Genomic DNA, 20,125 nt, shown 5'->3' with positions numbered 1-20,125 from the left:
AAATGAGTACTTTGCATCAGTATTCACCAAAGAGAAGGACTTGGTGGATGATGAGCCTAGGGAAGGGAGTGTAGATAGTCTCAGTCATCTCATTATCAAAAAGGAGGAAGTGTTGGGTGTCTTGCAAAGCATTAAGGTAGATAAGTCCCCAGGGCCTGATGGGATCTACCCCAGAATACTGAGGGAGGCAAGGGAAGAAATTGCTGGGGCCTTGACAGAAATCTCTGCATCCTCATTGGCTACAGGTGAGGTCCCAGAGGACTGGAGAATAGCCAATGTTGTTCCTTTGTTTAAGAAAGGTAGCAAGGATAATCCAGGAAATTATAGGCCGGTGAGCCTTACGTCAGTGGTTGGGAAATTAATAGAGAGGATTCTTGGGGACAGGATTTACTCCCATTTGGAAACAAACAAACTCATTAGCGAGAGGCAGCATGGTTTTGTGAAGGGGAGGTCGTGTCTCACTAATTTGATTGAGTTTTTTGAGGAAGTGACAAAGATGATTGATGAAGGAAGGGCAGTGGATGTTATCTATATGGACTTCAGTAAAGCCTTTGACAAGGTCCCTCATGGCAGCCTGGTACAAAAGGTGAAGTCACACGGGATCAGAGGTGAGCTGGAAAGATGGATACAGAACTGGCTCGGTCATAGAAGACAGAGGGTAGCAGTGGAAGGGTGCTTTTCTGAATGGAGGGATGTGACTAGTGGTGTTCCGCAGGGATCAGTGCTGGGACCTTTGCTCTTTGTAGTATATATAAATAATTTGAGGAAAATGTAGCTGGTCTGATTAGTAAGTTTGTGGACGACACAAAGGTTGACGGAGTTGCGGATAATGATGAGGATTGTCAGAGGATACAGCAGGATATAGATCGGTTGGAGATTTGGGTGGAGAAATGGCAGATGGAGTTTAATCCGGACAAATGTGAGGTAATGCATTTTGGAAGGTCTAATGCAGGTGGGAAGTATACAGTAAATGGCAGAACCCTTAGGAGTATTGACAGGCAGAGAGATCTGGGCGTACAGGTCCGCAGGTCACTGAAAGTGGCAACGCAGGTGGATAAGGTAGTCAAGAAGGCATACGGCATGCTTGCCTTCATCGGTCGGGGCATAGAGTATAAAAATTGGCAAGTCATGCTGCAGCTGTACAGAACTTTAGTTAGGCCACACTTAGAATATTGCGTGCAATTCTGGTCGCCACACTACCAGAAGGACGTGGAGGCTTTGGAGAGGGTACAGAAGAGGTTTACCAGGATGTTGCCCGGTCTGGAGGGCATTAGCTATGAGGAGAGGTTGGATAAACTTGGATTTTTTTCACTGGAACGACGGAGGTGGAGGGGTGACATGTTAGAGGTTTACAAAGTTATGAGTGGCATGGACAGAGTGGATAGTCAGAAGCTTTTTCCCAGGGTGGAAGAGTCAGTTACCAGGGGACATAGGTTTAAGGTGAGAGGGGCAAAGTTTAGAGGGGATGTGCGAGGCAAGTTCTTTACACAGAGGGTGGTGAGTGCCTGGAACTTGCTGCCGGGGGAGGTGGTGGAAGCAGGTACGATAGCGACGTTTAAGAGGCATCTTGACAAATACATGAATAGGATGGGAATAGAGGGATACAGTCCCCGGAAGTGCAGAAGGTTTTAGTTTAGGCAGGCATCAAGATCGGCGCAGGCTTGGAGGGCCGAATGGCCTGTTCCTATGCTGTACTGTTCTTTGTTCTTTGTTCTTTGTTCACCCACTGTGCATCTTGGAAATTGGGGCAGTGAATTTTCTGACCATCAGGTTTAAGGTTAGGATGTTTTGAGCTGCAAATTGTGCCTCTCGGGTCCTGCGCTGACAGCTGAGCCTCCCCACTGGCAGCCTTATTTCCCATAGTGTTTAAATCACCCTCCTTTCCCAATCATTCCCGCATATCCCAGGTTTGCTGATACCAACAAATTTTCTTGAGGGTTTATCTGGCAGTGAGGTAACAGTGCTAAGAACAGCCTTCTCCAAACCTCCAGACTCATAAAGTTGGAACAGGACAAACTCCAACTCTTGTCTCATTGATTGAGTCCTGGAAGGGGACAGCGGTCATTGGGATGGGATACTTCCCATTTGTCTATCCTCTTGTAATCTCCTTGGAGGTCAGGAGTGGTATATATGAGGTACATGTTCACCAGATGAGATGTTAAACCGAGGCCCCTTCTGCCCTCACAAGTGGAAGTAAATAATTGCAGTATTTTGAAGAAGAGCAGAAAAGTTCCTCAGTGTCCTGACCAATATTTATACCCAACCATCTTCACTAAATAGATTATCTGGTCATTATCACAGTGCTGTTTGTGGGAGCTTGCTGTGCACAAATTGGCTACATTACAACACACTTCAAAAGTACTTCATTGGCTGTAAAGCGCTTTGGGATGTCCTGAGGTCATGAAAGGCGCTATAGAAATGCAAGTCTTTTTATGAAGAGAATTATTGCCTTGGCTAAATTTTATATAGTATTTGTGCGAGTGCAGTCTATAAAACCACTATTAAAGTTCATCAAATGGTCAGCTCTTGGGAAATGGCCTGGACCTGACCTTTCTAAAGACAGGGAGGCAAGTCATTTACTATCCATAACCTTGATGACAAGGTTTGGTTGGAAATGAGGTAATTAAAATTATCATGGAGCTTATCAGCTTGGGTTTCCTAAATTGGAGATGAAAACTGCTGAAGGGGTTTCTCTAAAAAGCAGTGCCAGGGAAGCTGAACAGAAATAGGAAAAATTGGGGTTCATGTCTCGAGGAATACAATATGCAGAATAATGATTGGCCTGACCTCACTTGGGGTGCTGCGTGCAGCACCAGGTCTAGAAATTTGGGCGCACCCATCTTTTGAGCTCAGAGAACACTCACTGCACCTGAACGGTGAGATCCGATTCTTTCAATATTGGGCCAAGGGTCCGATTTCTATCGAGCCGGCCAGTTGCCAATAGCAACAGGCAGCTCACCAGCACAGTGGCATTGAAGATTGGCTCACTGCCTGCCACAAGCAGTCACCCTCAGGTCAGCAATGAAGCGAGGGAGAGAGCCAACAGCTTGGGAAGGAAGCAGTTACTGGTGGGGAGGAGAGGTTATTATATTTTAAAACTTCACCTTGGTGGTCGCAACCTGCAGCGGTCCCTTTAAGGACCTCCCGTTCAGCCCCCGTTTCGACCTGGCTTTACTGAGTGCTGTTTCTACTGGTAGCCGTAGGGGACACCAATCCTGCCAAGGGGGCCTCAAACAGGCGTTAGGCCTCTTATTTAAAGGGCCCAGCATTTGTTTCAGACTTGGGCACTGCACAGCAATTTTGAGACTTTCGTTGATGGGCATATCATCAGCTGAGCCAGTCCTGGCCTTACCTGTGTGTACTTTGCGGTACCAGACCTCGGATAGCGACCAGGAGAGTGGGAACCCTTGGCAGCTATTGCAATATCATCGGCTGGGCAGAAACTAACCAACCTGCAATACAACAATCCAATATATATCCAATTCCCAGTTTATTTCGGCACTCCTCCTTCCATTTCCATCGGCTTCTCAGTTAGATCTAGACACCCTCCAGCCAGAGAATTTAAACTCTGAATTAAACAACATGTGATCACTTCATGTCTTGTAAAATAATTGTTCTACTGTCTAATCTTTCTTTTGCAACATCTTCCAGAGCAGGGGCTTTAACAGAAATAATTTAAAAAGTCACTTTAAATTTTACAATAATTATTTAACCCTGTAGCAGGTCAATTGCCATTCTGGGTGACATAGGAACAGTCCAGAAATCGAGATGAGTTTCTGGGCGATAAATGTGTTTTCAAATCCCTCCATGGCCTCACCCCCTCCCTATTTCTGTAATCCCCTCCAGCCGCATAACCCTGTCTCTGTGTTAATCTAATTCTGGTCTCTTGAACATCCCCAATTTTAATCTCTCCGCCATTGGTGGCCATGCTTCAGCTGCCTGGGCCCTAAGCTTTGGAATTCTCTCCCTAAACCTCTCTGCTGCTCTTTCCTCCTTCAAGTCGGCACTAACATGACAGGCTCCTTCTGTGCTGTGACCATAGTCGCTCCTTAAAACTTACCTCTTTGACCAAGCTTTTGGTCACCTTCCCTACTATTGTCTCATGTGGCTTGGTGTCAAAAATTGCTTTATAGCACTCCTGTAAAGTGCCTTGGGACGTTTTATTGCATTAAAGGCGCTATATAAATATAAGTTTTTGTTGCTACAGAAGAGCAAAACCATCTCTTTATTGTTGAAAGGGCAGAAACTTCAGCTGTGTTTTTTGATGACACCTCTGATTTTCTCCTGCCCCCTCCCCCAGAACCGAGTGGTCAAGGGAAACAATGATTTTAATCTGTGTCTTTCTTTATCACGAAGCTATCATTTCAGTACCCGTATCGTGCACGTCTCTGTGTGTTCCTGTCGTAAACAATGTAAGGTACTGAGAGAGGTGACGCTACATTGTTTGCTAAAGCTTGTCGCTCTCTTGTCACCAAGGAGGGGTAATCTTGACTAATTTTGACTCAATGTTACAATGACCTGTCAAGGAGACTATTATTCTAACATGAACAGTGTTGTCACTAGACCTGTTTTTTTCTACACTTAGATATCATCCATGATTCAGCAGTAGCACTGCTGTCAATGAGTCAGAAGATTTTAGAATTTAATCTCACTCCAGAGACTTGAGCACATAATCTAGACTGATGCTCACAGCGCAGTACTGAGGGAGTGCTGCACTGTCGGAGGTGCTGTCTTTCAGATGAAACGTTAAACTGAGCCCTTGTTGTCCCTCTCAGGTGGTTGTAAAAGATCTCACGGCACTATTCGACGAAGAGCAAGGGAGTTCTGCCTGGTGACCAGGGCTAAGATGTATCCCTTAATCAACATACACAAAAAAGAGTATTCGGTCACTATCACATTGCTGTTTGTGGGAGCTTGCTGTGCACAAATTTCAACAGTGACTGCACTTCAAAAGTGCTTCATTGGTTGTAAAACGCTTTGGGATGTCCTCAGGTTGTGAAAGGCGCTATAGGAATGCAAGTTCTTTCTTCAGGCTCGGTGCTATCCTGGTCAACATAGTCCCCTCAACCTAGTTGTTCAGCTCACTGCTGTTTGTGGAATCACACTACACACAAACTGGCTGCTTCATTTGGTTACTGAACAGTCATTGTACATTGCTTTGAGATGTTACAGAAAGATGATAACATGCTGTGTGAAAACCAGTATCATCCTTTCTTTCAAGTACAATAGTGGGTGTGTGAATCTTTTGTACTGGGTTCCTTAAACTGTGGAAAACACCTTGTTACAAATGTGGGTTGTGACTATAGGAGTGATTCAATGATGTGGCACTGCCAGTCAAGGGTACTCCTGGCTGAGAAATCATGGGTGTGTAGTCACAAATACTTAAGGTGCACTCCCTTCGTGATAACTCCCCATTGGGAATTTTGGGCCACAGAATCAGCGCTTTTTAGTTTAGAGATACAGCACTGAAACAGGCCCTTCGGCCCACCAAGTCTGTGCCGACCATCAACCACCCATTTATACTAATCCTACACTAATTCCATATTCCTACCACATCCCCACCTGTCCCTATATTTCCCTACCACCTACCTATACTAGGGGCAATTTCTAATGGCCAATTTACCTATCAACCTGCAAGTCTTTTGGCTGTGGGAGGAAACCAGAGCACCCGGAGAAAACCCACGCAGACACAGGGAGAACTTGCAAACTCCACATAGGCAGTACCCAGAATTGAACCCGGGTCGCTGGAGCTGTGAGGCTGCAGTGCTAACCACTGCACCACTGTGCCAGTGCTTGAGTATTGTGAGCCGTACAGCACCAGCACGAAACACTGATGGCTATAGGTGTGTGTCACTGATGGCTGTACCAGTGAGAGCAATGCGATGTGAAGAATTAAAAGTAGCGTGCCTTCGGCAGCCAAGGCCCTGAGCTCTGGAATTCTCTCCATAAACCTCTCCACCTCTCTCCCTTGCTTTCCTCCTTAAGGCGCTCTTTAAAAGTTACCTTTTTGAACAACCTTTTAGTCACCTCTCTTACTATCTCCTATCCTGGATTGGTGTCTATATTTATCTGATTATGCTCCTGTGAAAGACCTTGGGACAGTTTGCTCCATTAAAGGCGCTCAAGAAATGCAAGTTGTTGTTGTAGCGCACAGACACATACTAGCAAGAGCATTGCTTTTCCCTGGAATGTATTTTTACTAATCCGTACGTAAGTCTTGGGTCCATCGTACAGATATCATACTCTAAATGTGATACTTAAAATTGTCACTCTATTACAGATCCAAACCTGCTGTTAAAAAAAGAAAGCCAGTCCTTTAATGCTGGGTTCTTTTCACCTGGAGCCCAAAATTTACAATTTGCCTGTATTTGCCTGCTTAGACCTCTTCTGGAACAAGGGATACCTGAGCGACAGCCCCAGAGGGAGAACTCAGGTTAATTGCAGCTCCGATTCAGTGGCTAGGCATCGTAACCGTGACCCAGAATCGTGATAGCCACAGAGTAATATCATCAGAGTGGGAAATAAGCCTCGAGACTGAATATGTTCCTTTTTCTTCTTCCTCCAGATTCTGCTAGTCTGGTAAATGGCAACCACCAAACTCCACTTAATGACGCTTCAAGCAATCTGCCTGCTAGATCCCAAGTCACTCATAGCTCATTGGTCAGCTCCATTGAGAAGGACCTGCAAGACATTATGGACTCTTTAGTGATGGAGGACGCCACATCCCCTGGTAAAAAACAGGCGACGAATGCCCAGTCGCCATTGTCTCCAATGGTCAATGGAGGTGGGAGGTACCTTCTGTCACCTCCCCTGAGTCCTGGTGCCATGTCAGTGGGTTCAAGTTATGACAACATGTCCCCACCTTTCTCACCCTTGTCCTCTCCATCAGCCGCCAGCAGTAGCAGCTACACGAGCCACTCGCCCGGCAGTCAGGAGCAAGGACCGATCGTGCCTCCAACTGTGCCTATCAGATCTTCAAGTTATAACCACACTGTGCAGCCCCCAGCCCCCAGGCCGGTGCCAATCTACAGTGGAGCAGGTATAGATCTGAGCAAATGCAACGGTCTCGGCCCAGGACCACAGCGAGTGCCGGAAAGTCCACGGGTTCACAGGAATGCAGCCAATGTCCAAGAAACTCCATCAAGTCCAACTGTCAACCGTAGAGGGTTTCCGCTCGATGGTTTCACTTCAGTGGTGCTTTCTGATGCCAGGAAGATGCCAGAAAGTCCAAAGTTTTCCCATCAAAGTCACAATGTTCCATCAGTGTCCATTAGTCCCAGCAGCGGGAGCCCCAGACTTCAAGTTTTATCTGTTCCCAGCAGTCCTAGACTTGGAGCCAAGTTTCACCCTGTTTCTAGTCCTAGGGTCAAAGTAGCTTCTCTTCAAGAAAGGCCTCCAAGTCCTTTCAGAGAAATTAAGGAGACTCCCATTGATCGATCCATCACTTCAAGCCCATCGAGGCAGATGTCCCCAAGGGGCTTCCAACCAGTGGAGAGCTTAACACTTGTCCATGTTAATCAGCCTATCCAGTTGTATCCAAGAATCCTCCAACCACCTGAGAGTCCCAGATTGGGTCGAAGGAGTGTAGAAAGCATGAGAGAATTGCCTCCATTAAGTCCTTCAATGCCCAGGAGGGTTGTACAACATACTCCATTCTCAAATCTGCCAACTTCACCTCACACTAGGACCTCTCGAGACACAATTCGTCACGATAATCCGTCTCACCAAATGAAACATGTCAAGGAAATGCCAGAAAGTCCTCGATTTAGACGTAAACTTTCACTGGGTTCATCTGAGAGGAATGAAGACTTCTCATCCCAAAGTATGCCTGGGTTAAGCGTGTTAAGCAGTGGAAGGAGAGTCAGGGATCGCAGTCCTTCCCCGACCTTACTCTGTACCGATCTTCCAAGGAAACCCTATGGAAGCAGTCTGACCCCAGCACACAGCTTGACCTCTCTGTCTGTGTCAACGCCACTGCAAAGTCCAAGAATGCAGCGGAAAATGGCTGGAGATGAAAGAGTCCCTGTGGCACGACAGCGAAAGAACAGTATCTCTGAAATCAGTGACAATGAGGATGAACTCCTGGATTATCACCGGCGGCAGAGGGAGGAGCGAATCCGGGAGCAGGAAATGCAGATGCTGGTGAGTGGGGTGTTTTGTTTTATCTTCGGCTATATTAAGGTTTGGGCGTTTGCAGATTCCTTGCATGAGGCGCTAGATCAGTCACAAATTAAAGCAATACACAAAGCCCCAAACCCCTGCTTCATAACCATTCCCCTTTCTCCCTTCTCCAATCAGTCCATTCTTCCCTCTCTTCTGCTCCTCTCCTCTTCTCTCCTTTCTTGCTTCTCATTTATTCACTCTTCTCTTCCTCTCGTTTCCTTTCATCCCGCTCCTCATTCACTTTTCTTCTCTTTTCTCTCTTAAGTCTTCCCTTTCCCCTTCTCTTCTCTTCTTCCCCTCTCCTCTGCCCTCTCTCTTTTCTCCCCTCTCTCCCTTCTTACTTCTTATTTCTTCTCTGTCTTCCTTTTCTCTCTTCTCTCCTTCCTCGCTTCTTTGTCCTTTCCCTCCCACCCCCCACCCCCCCATCTCTCTGTCCTTCCTCCTTTCTGTCCTTGCAGTGATTATATCAGAAGCTTGTTCTGCAGTGAAGATGTCACTGTAAGTTGTCCTCAAGGTGCCTTAGGCTTTCAGTGTCCACCGTGATAACCTGCTCTGCTAAAAACAGCACAGCAAAGTCAGATAATACCCCAATCAACTGGACAGTTTATATTGTACAATGTAATGGATCCCTAGGAGTGATTTCATGGCAGTAATCTTGAGATTTTTTGATAAATTATAAATCAATTGAACTTCACTGTTGGACTTTTTGCTAGAAGTTAAATTCCCATAATTGGATTATATCCTTTCATCATTTTCAGCAAGTTGATATAATGTACATAAACCCTTCAATGAGATCCCAACTCTCTCCTGGGTATCCATTATCCATGCTGCTTTAATTCACTTGTGTTTCCAGGCTAAGTAACTCCTATCATTTGGTTCCTCCATTTATGTCACCCACACACATTATTTATGTAACGAAGATATACAAAAGCTACAGAAACGGACACAGAGCAAAGGATGTTAAATATGATGATCCTTGTAACAGAAGTTTAACTATTTTGCTTTTTTTCCAATATTCTCCTCTTCTGTCCTGCTTTATTTCGGGTGATGGCTCCATTAGTATTGGGTTCTCTCTGAATTATCTCCTGAATAGCTCTTCCTCTGTGTGAGCATTGGCAGGCATTACCGTCATGGTACAAAGCATCCATAATAGTAATAGTCTTGCGTATCATGTGTACTTCCTGGAACCACTGCACTCATTTCCTATAACTGTCACACTCATTTCCTGTAACTGTCCCGCTCATTTCCTGTAACTGTCCCGCTCATTTCCTGTAACTGTCACACCTATTTACTGTAACTGTCACACTCATTTCATGTAACTGTCTGCTCATTTCCTGCAACTGTCACACCTATTTGCTGCAACTGTCACGCTCATTTCTTGTAACTGTCACGCTCATTTCCTGTAACTGTCACGCTCATTTCCTGTAACTGTCACACCCATTTCCAGTAACTGTCATGCTCATTTCCTGGAACTGTTACGCTCATTTCCTGTAACCACTGCACACATTTCCTGTAACTGTCACACCGATTTCCTTTAACTGTCACACTCATTTCCTGTAACTGTCACGCTCATTTCCTGTAATCGTCACACCATTTCCTGTAACTGTCATACCCATTTCCAGAATTTGATACTGAGCTACAGAAGGTATCAGACGAGGAACTTGGTGGCATGGACATGGAACCAGATGACACAACAAAGGCTTCAGGGGCTGCAGGCTTGGCTGGATGAGGATGAGAAGAGTGGGAGGAGAATTTGGGAAGTGGGAGGAAGGGTGAGATTTCCAGTAACTGTCGCACCCATTTCCTGTAATCGTCACACCCATTTCCAGTAACTGTCGCACCCATTTCCAGTAACTGTCATACCCATTTCCTGTAACTGTCGCACCCATTTCCTGTAATCGTCACACCCATTTCCTGTAATCGTCACACCCATTTCCAGTAACTGTCGCACCCATTTCCAGTAACTGTCATACCCATTTCCTGTAACTGTCGCACCCATTTCCTGTAATCGTCACACCCATTTCCTGTAACTGTCGCACCCATTTCCTGTAATCGTCACACCCATTTCCAGTAACTGTCGCACCCATTTCCTGTAATCGTCACACCCATTTCCAGTAACTGTCGCACCCATTTCCTGTAATCGTCACACCCATTTCCAGTAACTGTCGCACCCATTTCCAGTAACTGTCACACCCATTTCCTGTAATCGTCACACCCATTTCCTGTAACTGTCGCACCCATTTCCAGTAACTGTCACACCGATTTCCTTTAACTGTCACACTCATTTCCTGTAATTGTCACACCTATTTCCTGTGATGCTTTCTCCATCACACTCTATCTTGTCCTCTGACTCACCATGAGAAACATGAGAACAGGAAACCTGCTAATGACACAAAAAAATATTTCAGGGTGAGATATAATTCTAGAGGTAAATCTTGACTCTATCCTGATTTTCTCTCCTGTGCTGAAGGCACTGATTCTTCTTCGGGCACAGTTCCACAGGAGCTGCCCCCCCCCAACCAGCCACTCTTTATGTGCAAACCTGAAATTGTGAGCGGCCGCAGGCTGTTCCTCCTGTTAGCCATCACATCCGTGCTGGATCCTTCTTTTCCCGCCATCCACACACAAATGCATCTCGCTACTAATATAGTGAGCAGAAGCTGGAACTCTGATCCATTTTGCCTCCCTCTTCCCAAATTCTCCTCCCACCCATCTCATCCTCATCCAGCCAAGCCTGCAGCCCCTGAAGCCTTTGTTGTGTCATCTGGTTCCTTGTCCATGCCACCAAGTTCCTCGTCTGATACCTTCTGTAGCTCAGTGTCAAATTCTGGTTTATAATTGGGATGTTGTTTTTTTCAATCAGCACGAGCGGAAATGAATCACGGGTGGATTAATTTCTTCTTCTTGTTGTAAAAGAGACACAGGACTCCGAGATTTAATTTACAGAAGGTATCACATTTCCATTAAGTGACGCAAGCCCTTCCTGCTTATTGATGTGAAACTTCCCCTAGTGCAAGGTGTCTGATCTATGCAGAGACCCAGCACCATCTCAAAGTGACAGAAACATTCACGGACAAATCTGCATTGAAATCTGTTATTAGCATGCCTTGTTAAAGTTTGCTTGTGTGTTCCAGTTCTGATATAACAGCACATCTTGCCATCTCTACCTTATTTAAACAGCATCAGCCGCGGCTCAGTGGATAACAGTCTCACCTGTCAGTTAGCAGTTCATAGATTCAAGTCTCAGTTCAAAGATTCGAGCTCAAAATCAAGGCTGACACTCCCGTGTAGTGCTGAGGGAGTGCTGCACTGTCAGAGGTGCTGTCTTTTGGATGAAATGTTAAACCGAGGCCCTGCCTACCCTCTCAGGTGGATATAAAAGATCCCATGGCATTTTTTTAAAAGAATATCGGAGGATTTCCCCCCCAGTGTCCTGGTGAATATAAATCCCTCAACCAACATCACTGAAACAGATTGTAGAATCATACAGCACTGAAGGAGGCTATTCGGCCCACTGTGCCTGTGCTGGCTCCTTGGTAGAGCTATCCAATTAGGTGCACTCCCCAGCTCTTCCCCCAAAGCCCTGCAAATTTCCCTCTGATTATCTGCTCATTATCACTTTGCTGTTTTTTGGTAGCTTGCTGTGCGCTGTTCTGGCTTTCGTGTTTCCTACAACACAACACTGACTGCACGGCAAAACATTCGTCTTTGGCTTTGGGATATCTTGAGCTTGTGAAAGGCGCTATTCTAATGAAAGTCCATCTTTAGCCTCACGGTGTAAACCGTTCTGAGAGGCGATGCTGAAAATGGTGAGCACTACACTAGTGTGAAGTCTTGCTGGTCGAGTTTCACTCTGCATAGTCCAAGCACCAAAAGGCTCACCTGCAGAGGAGCCACCCCCATATTGTCCCATATTGAATTCATTTCCACTCCCAATTGAGGGTTAGGGTTATCAACCCTCCAGGATTGCCCTGGAGCTGCCAGGAATTGAAGATTTGTCTCCAGGACACTGCTGTGAGCAAAACCCGTGAGAAAAAACATAGGAGGCATTGTGTTTCTTTTTTCATTTTCTTCAAACACTTTTAATTATTAGTTATAAAAATATTGGAGATGGGATAAAACGGCTGTTTGACTGATATTCAACTGAGTAACAGAAAATCCATTCCCTTTCCATTTGGGATGGGAAGGCGGGATCACGTGTCAGTTGACCAATGGCAGGAGCCTGAGGTGTGGGGACAGGGCAGTTGGCAGTGGAAGTGGGGGCAGGGAGGGGCAGTCATGTGATGAAACCTCCTGGAATAGATCCAACCAGAGTTGGCAACCCCATCGTGGGTATATAGTAAAAAGCTTCACAAAGTAAGAGAATGTTGAGGGGGGAGCATCGAGGCAGCCAGGAAACTTACGCCCACTTTAACTCGATGACATTTTAATCCTCGTTAAAAAACAGTAAACCTTTTCTTTCCCCGCCAACTCTTTAGATCTGAAAATGATTTTTTTTTATTATGTTTACTATTTTGTGGATTACTTCATGCTGTGGGAAATGCATTGAAATGGATTTAAATGCCAGTTCACCAGGGAGCTTATCAGCCTACTCATTCTGACCTTGTAGTGAACCCAAGTTCCCAGAGTCTGAGGGATTTGCTTTGCAAACAGCTAAATCGCCCACTTCCCTCCGTCCCTCCCTCCCTCCTCTGCTACCAGGTGATGTATGGAATTGGAAATTTTCCCGTTTAGCTGGGACACTGGAACCCCTGATACAGAACCACTCCCTCTCCCCTGCCGAGTGTGTCCCACATGCTGAGCTACTGTGGTTGCTGAGGCGTTTACAAAAAGAATGTTTGAGGAATCTCGACATCTGAAGTCTGCAGGAGAACACTGCACTGAAAGTCGTCTAAAAATCCACAAGAATCCAGAAATCACTGCCTTTAATCGAAAAATCCTGAGTACTCATCGGAATACAGGAACCGCTAGAAACCAACAACAACTTGCCTTTATATAGCAACTTTAGCATAATAAAACACTGCAAAGTGCTTTGAAGGAGTGATATAGAAGAAAAACTTGACACCAAGCCTCATGAGGAGATATTAGGACAGCTGACCAAAAGCTTGGTCAAAGCGTTAGGTTTTAAGGAGTGTCTTGAAGGAGGAGAGAGAGGTAGAGAGGCAGAGAGGTTTCGGGAGGGAATTCCAGAGCTTAGGGTCCAGGCAGATGAAGGGATGGCCACCAATGGTGGAGCGGTGAAAATTGGGGATGCTCAAGAGGCCAGAATTAGAGGAGTGTAGATATATCAGAGGGTTGTAGAACTGGAGGAGTGATAGGGAGAAGTGAGGCCATGGAGAGGTTTGGAAACAAAAATGAGAATTTTCAAGTCAAAGCATTAACAAGTCAATAAGAAGACTAAGGTGAATCTAGTTTGATTTCTACCATTCTGGCAGTTGTGCGATCCAATGATAGTAGACTTGTTGACTAGTTACAGCAATCAATCTCTATCAGTGTGTCTACAACAGACCCAGACATGAGGTGAGGAAAACCCCCAGTGATGGAGAGCTTTGGGAATCATAGGTCCAATGTCACCTGTTCCTCCCGAACATGCTCTACTCACCACATGTCATGTCTCAAATCACTCATATCCTGGATCCCCAAATGTTATTTGTCGAAAGAAATTTGACTTCAAACGTCCCCATTCAGGATGAGGTTGCCACATATTTTGAACATTGTTTTCTCCAGGGTGTTTGGTGCATGGAGATCACATGTAAAGTGGATGTCAAATTTCCTGCATCCACCCCCAACAATTTTTGGTGTTAAATATAAATAGAAAATTCTGGAAATACTCAGCAGGTCTGGCAGCATCTGCGGAGAGAGAAACAGAGTCAACGTTTCAGGTCAATGACCTTTCTTCAGAACTGGAAGAAGTTAGAGATGTAACAGGTTTTAAGCAAGAACAGACACAAGGAAAGGGGAAAGGGAGGAAAGAACAAAAGTAAAGGTCTGTGATAGGGTGAAAGCCAGGAGAGATTAAATGACAAAAACGATGGTGGTGGAAGGCAATAGGAAATGGTAACGGCAGTTGTCAAGAAAAAGATGGGTCTCGATGAGGTAAAAATGCGAATTGCAGAGTCATCACTAACAGCTGCAGTCCAAAAAACATTTTGGGGCTTTCTTCTTCCAATATCTGCTGACTATTTGGGTATAATCAACATGGATTTATGAAAGAGAAATCATGTTTGACAAATCTGTTGGAGTTTGTTGAGGATGTTACTTGTAGCATAAAGGAGAACCAGTGGATGTGATGTATTTGGATTTTCAAACGACTTTTGATAAGGTCCCACACAGGAGGTTAGTAAACAAAATTAGAGCACGTGGGATTGGGGGTAATATACTGCGATGAATTGAGAATTGGTTAACAGACAGAAAGCAGCGAGTAGGAATAAAGGGTCATTCTCAGGATGGCAGGCTGTAACTAGTGGGGTACCAAAAGGATCAGTGTTTGGGCAACAGCTGTTCACAATCTATATAAATGATTTGGATGTGGGCATCAAATGTAACATTTCCAAATTTGCTGATGACTCAAAACTAACTGGGAATGTAAGTTGTGAGGAGGATGCAAGGAGGCATCAAGGGGATTTGGACAGGCTAAGTGAATGGGCAAGAACGTGGCAGATGGAATATAATGTGAAACAGAAAGGCAGAGTATTTCTTAAATGGTGAGAGGTTGGGAAGTGTTGATGTCCAAAAAGACCTGGGTATCCTTGTTCATGAGTCACTAAAAGCTACTATGCAGGTACAGTAAGCAATTAGGAAGGCAAATGGTACGTTGACCTTCATTGCAAGGGGGTTTGAATACAGGAGTAAAGAAGTTTTGCTGAAATTATATAGAGCCTTGGTGAGACCGCACCTGGAGTATTGTGTACAGTTTTGTTCTCCTTATCCAAGGAAGGATATACTTGCCATAGAGGGAGTGCAACGGAGGTTCACCAGACTAATCCCTGGGATGGTGGGATTGTCTTATGAGGAGAGATTGCAGAAATTGGGCCTGTATTCTCTAGAGTTTTGAAGAATGAGAGGTGATCTCATTGAAACTTATAAAATTCTTACAGGGCGTGACAGGGTAGATGTGGATAGGATGTTTCCCCTGGCTGGTGAGTCTAGAACCAGGGGACACAGTCTCAGAATAAGGGGCAGGCCATTTAAAACTGAGATGAGGAGGAATTTCTTCTCTCAGAGGGTGCTGAATCTTTGGAATTCTCTACCCCAGAGAGCAGTGGAGGGTGGGTTATTGAATATATTCAATGCTGAGCTGGACAGATTCTTGAACTATCGGGGAGTCAAGGGTTATGGGGAACAGGAAGGAAAGTGAAGTTGAGGCCAAGATCAGATCAGCGGTGATCTTATTGAATGGAGGAGCATGCTTGAGGGGCTGAATGGCCTACTCCTGCTCCTATTTCTCATGTTCTTATGAGCTTAACACACAAAGCCCTTGCGTAAACTTTACTACAGAGAACACCTGGCTGCTTTATTCCCTGCCCCAACCCATGGAGGTTGAGGTCAGTTGTAGCTCTCCTAGCTGAGATTTCCATTGGCAGGAACTCAGTAACCAGAGGACATCAAATTAAAATAATAGGCAAAAGAACCAGAGTCAGGGAGAATGAAGAGATTTGTTTTACACAGTGAGTTGTTGTGATCTGGAATGTGCTGCCGGAAAGAGTGATGGAAGTTCAATAGTAACTTTCAAAAGGGAATTGGATAAATAACTGAAAGGAAAGTTTGCAGGGCTATTGGGAAGGAGCAGGGGAGTGGGACTGATTGGATAGCTCTTTCAAAGAGCCAGCACAGGCACGATGGGCTGAATGGCCTCCTGTGCTGTCTCAATCTATAACATTGAACATAGAATCTTCCTGATTTGAGGTTAAAGGAGGATGCCATCTAAACCATTGTCCTTCCAGTCTCTGGCATGCTTATGATCACTGAAGCATGCTGAATAAATATGGATGGTAGACAAAGATTGAAAAGTTCCATGACCCATTGAACTGTGTGAGATGTGTGTCGTAAGCTCTAAGTTGGGTGGAGGCCGCTCATCTCTCGTAACATTTTCCTCATAATCCTGCCAGTGGGAGTGTGACTCATGTAGGATTTCCCATCTGTGGAGCCATGGAAACCATGTGTTTGTTACGCTGAGACATGGGAATCCCAAAGGGAAATAGCCCATTCTTTAATCAGAATCAGATGGGGCTCTGTCTTATTGTTCTGGCTCCATCACATGTGTCTCCTTTCTGCACCAATATTCCTCCTTCTTTCATCTTCTAAGGCAGTTGCCTCATTTTTGGGGTACAGTGCCACAGGAACCAGGTCTTAGGGTACAGTGCTTGGGGTGCCAGGTATTGGTGTACAGTTCCACACCGCCAGTCTTTGGGGTACTGTTCCATAACCACCAGATGTTGGGGTACAGTGCCATGGGAACCCATTGTTGAGAACGAAGGGAACCAGGTGTTGGGGTACTGTTCTATACTGCCAGATGCTAGGGTACAGTATCATGGAACCCATTGTTGAGGTACAGTGCCATGGGAGCCAGGTGTTGAGGTACAGTGCCATGGGAGCCCATTGTTGAGGTACAATGCCAAGGGAACCTGGTGTTGGGGTATAGTTCCATACCACCAGATGTTGGGTACAATGCCATGGGAACCAGGTTTTGGGGTACAGTTCCATACTGCCAGATGTTGGGATACAGTACCATGGGAGCCAGATGATGGGGCACAGTGCCGTGGGAACCCATTGTTGGGTTACCATGCCATGGGAACCTGGTGTTAGGGGACAGTGTCATGGGAACCCAATGTTGGGGTACAGTGCCATGGGAACCAGGGGTTGGGTACAGTGCCATGGGAACCCATTGTTGGGGTACAATGTCATGGGAACTAGGGGTTGGGTACAATGTCATGGGAACCTGGGGTTGTGTATAGTGTCATGGGAACCCATTGTTGGGGTACAGTGCCATGGGAACCAGGGGTTGGGTACAGTGCCATGGGAACCCATTGTTGGGGTACAGTGTCATGGGAACCAGGGGTTGGGTACAGTGCCATGGGAATCCATTGTTGGGGTACAGTGTCATGGGAACCAGGGGTTGGGTACAATGTCATGGGAACCTGGGGTTGGGTACAGTGTCATGGGAACCCATTGTTGGGGTACAGTGTCATGGGAACCAGGGGTTGGGTACAATGTCATGGGAACCTGGGGTTGGGTACAGTGCCATGGGAACCCATTGTTGGGGTACAGTGCCATGGGAACCAGGGGTTGAATACAGTATCATGGGAACCTGGTGTTGGGTTACAGTGTCATGGGAACCCATTGTTGAGGTGCAGTGTCATGGGAACCCATTGTTGAGGTGCAGTGTCATGGGAACCTGGTGTCCTGTTAACTTACCCAAGTGAACATTCTCACTGTGTGGGTATACACGGTGAATATTGTGCTGGCTGTTCAAACATGAGGCTCAATCCAATCCTTGACAATGGCCAGTGATCACACTTCCAGCAGGGGTCAGGAGATAGCGCTCAGGAGCAGAAACTCTGTCTGATTTTCCCCTCTCTCGTTCAGGACACAGGGGAGAACTCCCCGCTCTTCTTCAAAATAGTACCATTTAACCTCTCCTGAGAAGACCGATTTATGTCTTTTCTAAAAGACAGCACCTCCAACAGTGCAGCGTTCCCTCAGCACTGCACTGGGCTAAGACCAAGCATGCACTAAGCATCAAATCTGGACCCGTCCTGTTCTGTACAACCAACTCACTCATTCGAGGGAGCTTGACAGTGAGTGAATCATCTCTTAGTAGTACACGTGGCAGTTTTCTGTAGAAGAGCAGTGCAGATTTTACAGGTCTCCAGGAATGATTAATGTATGAGTGGTTCTGTCAGATAAGTGTGGTATGTGAAATTCGTGCCAGACATCAGGGCGGCTCCTGATAAATCTTCAAAGGAGACACTGGGAGTCACAGCAGCTCACAGAGCATCTGCTGAAGGAGGGCGTTTGGAATTATTTTACACAACTTCTGGCTCCTAACACCCTTCACTTTTGCAATGCCTGGGCCCAGGGCGATCCCATAGTATGGCCATAGTTTAACAAATGAGATTCTGCTAGAAATATAGCTTTGCTCTCTTACTGGGGACCCACTTACTGCTCATTCTAAAATAGGTCACTTTCCTGGCCTTTCTAATATACTGCTTATGTGGCTCGGTGTCAGATATTGTTTGAGAACATTCCTGCAAAGCACCTTGAGATGTTTTACTACGTTAAATGTGCTATAAAAATGTAAACTGTTGTTGTTGCACTCACTAAAGTAAGACTGTCATTGGACAGTTTCCAGATTAATATAAAGACTTTCATTTCTAGCTCCTTTCATAATCTCAGGATTTTCCAAAGTGCTGTACAGCCAATGAAGTGTTTTTGAAGTGTAGTCACTGTTGTAATGTCGGAAACGCGGCAGTCAAGTTGCACACAGCAAGATCCTGCAAACAGAAATGAGATAATGACCAAATAATCTGATGTTAGTTGAGGATTAAATATTGGACAGGGCACAGGGGAGAACTCCCCTGCTCTTCTTCGAAATAGTGCCCTGGGACTTTTTACGTCCACCTGAGAGGACAGATAGGGCCTCGGTTTAACGCCTCCTCCAAAAGACGGCACCTCTGACAGTGCAGCACTCCACCAGTAGTGCACTGGGATTATCTGCCTAGATGTGTGTATTAATCACTTTTTCCCATTCGATGTCTGCATGTGTGTCACCTTCCTGCTTGTGTTTCTTTCTCTTTGTATCTCTGTGCATCTATATCTTTCAACCTACCTACCTGTATGTGTGACTCTCTACACCTATGTATGACTCTGACTCTGCGTGTGTGTGTGAATGCATGTGTCTGTGTTGTGTGTGTGAGAGCATGTGCGCATGTACTTGAGTGTGCGTTGTGTGTGAGATTGCATTGTCTGTGAGTGAGTGTGCGTTGTGTGAGTGAGTGTGCATTGTGTGAGTGAGTGAGTGTGCGTTGTGTGAGTGAGTGTGTGTTGTGTGAGTGAGTGAGTGTTGAGTGAGTGTGCGTTGTGTGAGTGAGTGTGCGTTGTGTGAGCGAGTGAGTGTTGTGTGAGTGTGCGTTGGGAGTGTGTTGTGTGTTCCTCTGTCTGTCTGCCTCTCTCTTGCAGCAGATCCCAGGCAGGACGGCCAACGACTGCTATTTAAACTCACGGCACATTGATCAGAACTAAAAATATTTTCACAGCTGTGCGAAGATTTGTGTTGTCCTTTCCTCTCCGAGGACACCTGCCAAACAGGAACTCAATACAATGAGGATATGATCAACACCCAGGGTCTCTCCATTATCCCCCAGAGCGCGGTCAATTCAGTACAAGGTTCAGCTGTAAGAATAGTCAATGAAGTCAATTTGTTTAAGACAATGGAAGCTTACTTATAAAAAAGATACTCGTGAGGGTAGAGTTGCAGCAGAGAGGGAGGATCTGTTGCAATGACAAACTGCTGACTGCAGGCTTCCCTCCAGTGGAAAAACTAGGTGGGCAAGCTTCATGGGTGAGCCTAGACTGAGTGTTAAAAGGCAAATCAACAATGTAGGGCATCGTAGGAAAGCCAGATCCAGTCTTCGCCCAATGTCCACACATTTGTGTAGAGATTGGGAGCAGGTCCTCCGTCTGATTTTAATTTTATGATCCCACCCGACCCCCAGGGACACCGAGACCAGACTGACTTCACTCAGCAAACTGTGGGGACCAAACTCAGGATCTTCCTGGTCTCTACAGTCTGCTTCCACCAGAATGGTCCAGTTCCACATGGAATGAACCAGTGCGACTTGGAATGACCTAGTTTTGCACTGAATGATCCAATTATTCGTCAGTCTTTTGGTGGAGCTGAAAGATATACTTTAAAAAGGTCCAAAAAGGATTTTTAAACATTTAATTTTCTGGCACCTTCACT

At 45.7% G+C, this 20,125-nt stretch overlaps 1 protein-coding gene across 16 annotated transcripts in view; it reads left to right on the top strand.

Moving 5' to 3' along the window:
* The window catches only part of phldb1b (pleckstrin homology-like domain, family B, member 1b), a 355,881-nt gene that overhangs the window by 214,916 nt on the left and 120,840 nt on the right, over window positions 1-20,125 (top strand). For all 16 annotated transcript variants that reach the window (XM_068054115.1, XM_068054111.1, XM_068054109.1 and 13 more), the window contains one exon: window positions 6,566-8,142. In XM_068054115.1, the coding sequence (XP_067910216.1) occupies window positions 6,566-8,142 (1,577 nt within the window). The remainder of the gene's footprint in view (window positions 1-6,565; window positions 8,143-20,125) is intronic.

Source organism: Heterodontus francisci, chromosome 22, assembly GCF_036365525.1.
Source record: "Heterodontus francisci isolate sHetFra1 chromosome 22, sHetFra1.hap1, whole genome shotgun sequence".
Lineage (NCBI taxonomy): Eukaryota > Metazoa > Chordata > Chondrichthyes > Heterodontiformes > Heterodontidae > Heterodontus > Heterodontus francisci.
The sequence above is the reverse complement of the archived record's forward strand: the minus strand, read 5'-3'. Positions and strand labels throughout refer to the sequence as shown.